General features: G+C 44.9%; 1 protein-coding gene across 1 annotated transcript; it reads left to right on the top strand.

Annotated features, from left to right (window-relative positions):
- Positions 1-65: 65 nt before the first annotated feature.
- PPTG_22405 (hypothetical protein) lies at positions 66-338 on the top strand (the record flags this gene model as incomplete). The annotated part of the gene is made up of 1 exon (XM_008903815.1): positions 66-338. A coding segment is annotated over one exon (273 nt), but the record flags the coding sequence as incomplete, so codon positions are not given.
- Positions 339-1,068: the final 730 nt, after the last annotated feature.

Genomic DNA, 1,068 nt, shown 5'->3' with positions numbered 1-1,068 from the left:
TAGGTGTGTTCAAAATTGAAACGATCCGACGGACCAAAGGGTGACGAAAGTCGTACTACTTTAGAGCATGTAAGCTCCTTACGTCTTCGAAGAAGCCGTTGGTTGCGCGTGTGTATCTGTGTAACAAGATCAAGCACAAGGTAGACGGAAGGGAGCTGTCATGTTACGATATCTGGCACACAAGCTGGCAGAACGGGACCAACATACCTCTATCAGTGAAGAATAACCAGATTCGCGCGCGCACTCCAGGAAGCTCGACAGGCGCTGGTGTTAGCGCAGACGGGAGTGACGTAGACCGGCAGCACGAGAAGCGTCAGCGTGTAGAGACGACTAGGTGATATATAGTAAGTCATATGTTGATATATCTTTGTTTTGGTCTGGTAAATTATGTCCAGTTTGCAGGTGTCATGTCCTTGGACAGCTATTGCTATGTTCTGAGGATTGATTGTGCGTTTGCTTTTTGCACGGCAACGCACACGACCAAAGTGTTATCTTGTAGTGCCCTTCGGTATTATACACGATACCACATTTTCACCATCTCAGGGGTTGGTTTACGGTGAGTCTATCCATATACGGGATATATATAAATGCTATATGAACTAATGCAACCCTTTCCTCAATATACAAGATAAGGAAGATAGAGTTTCGGAAATGCGTGCGCTGAAAATCTCTCGCGCTCAAGGGGTTAAAATCACTACCAGGAAGGCATGTTTATCAAACTTTAATCGTCTATCTGAGTGGCTTTCTCTTCACTATCCGGATTGTGTCTCCAAAGAAGACAGAAGGATCAAGATTAAGTTATTTCTCGAAATATCCGTGGTTCTTTGGATCTGACTGTTTCGTAGCAGCAGGGCTGGATAAAATGAATTCGAATACAGTCACACCTCCCTAACTGACGGCGGTTTGGGGTCTGAAAATCGGCCGTATCAGTTATAGAATCCGTCACTTAAGGAAATGGCTACATTTATTCTGCTTGTTGGAAGAAACTGTGTAGTGATGTCTGTCGCCTTCGTTGTACGACTTGAGATCTTGTGAGTTTTGTCAACGTCTGCACCATATCCTGCTCCC

The sequence above is a fragment of the Phytophthora parasitica genome (genome assembly GCF_000247585.1).
Source record: "Phytophthora parasitica INRA-310 unplaced genomic scaffold supercont2.16, whole genome shotgun sequence".
Lineage (NCBI taxonomy): Eukaryota > Oomycota > Peronosporomycetes > Peronosporales > Peronosporaceae > Phytophthora > Phytophthora nicotianae.
Note: the sequence above shows the minus strand (reverse complement) of the source record. Positions and strands in the feature narration are given on the sequence as shown.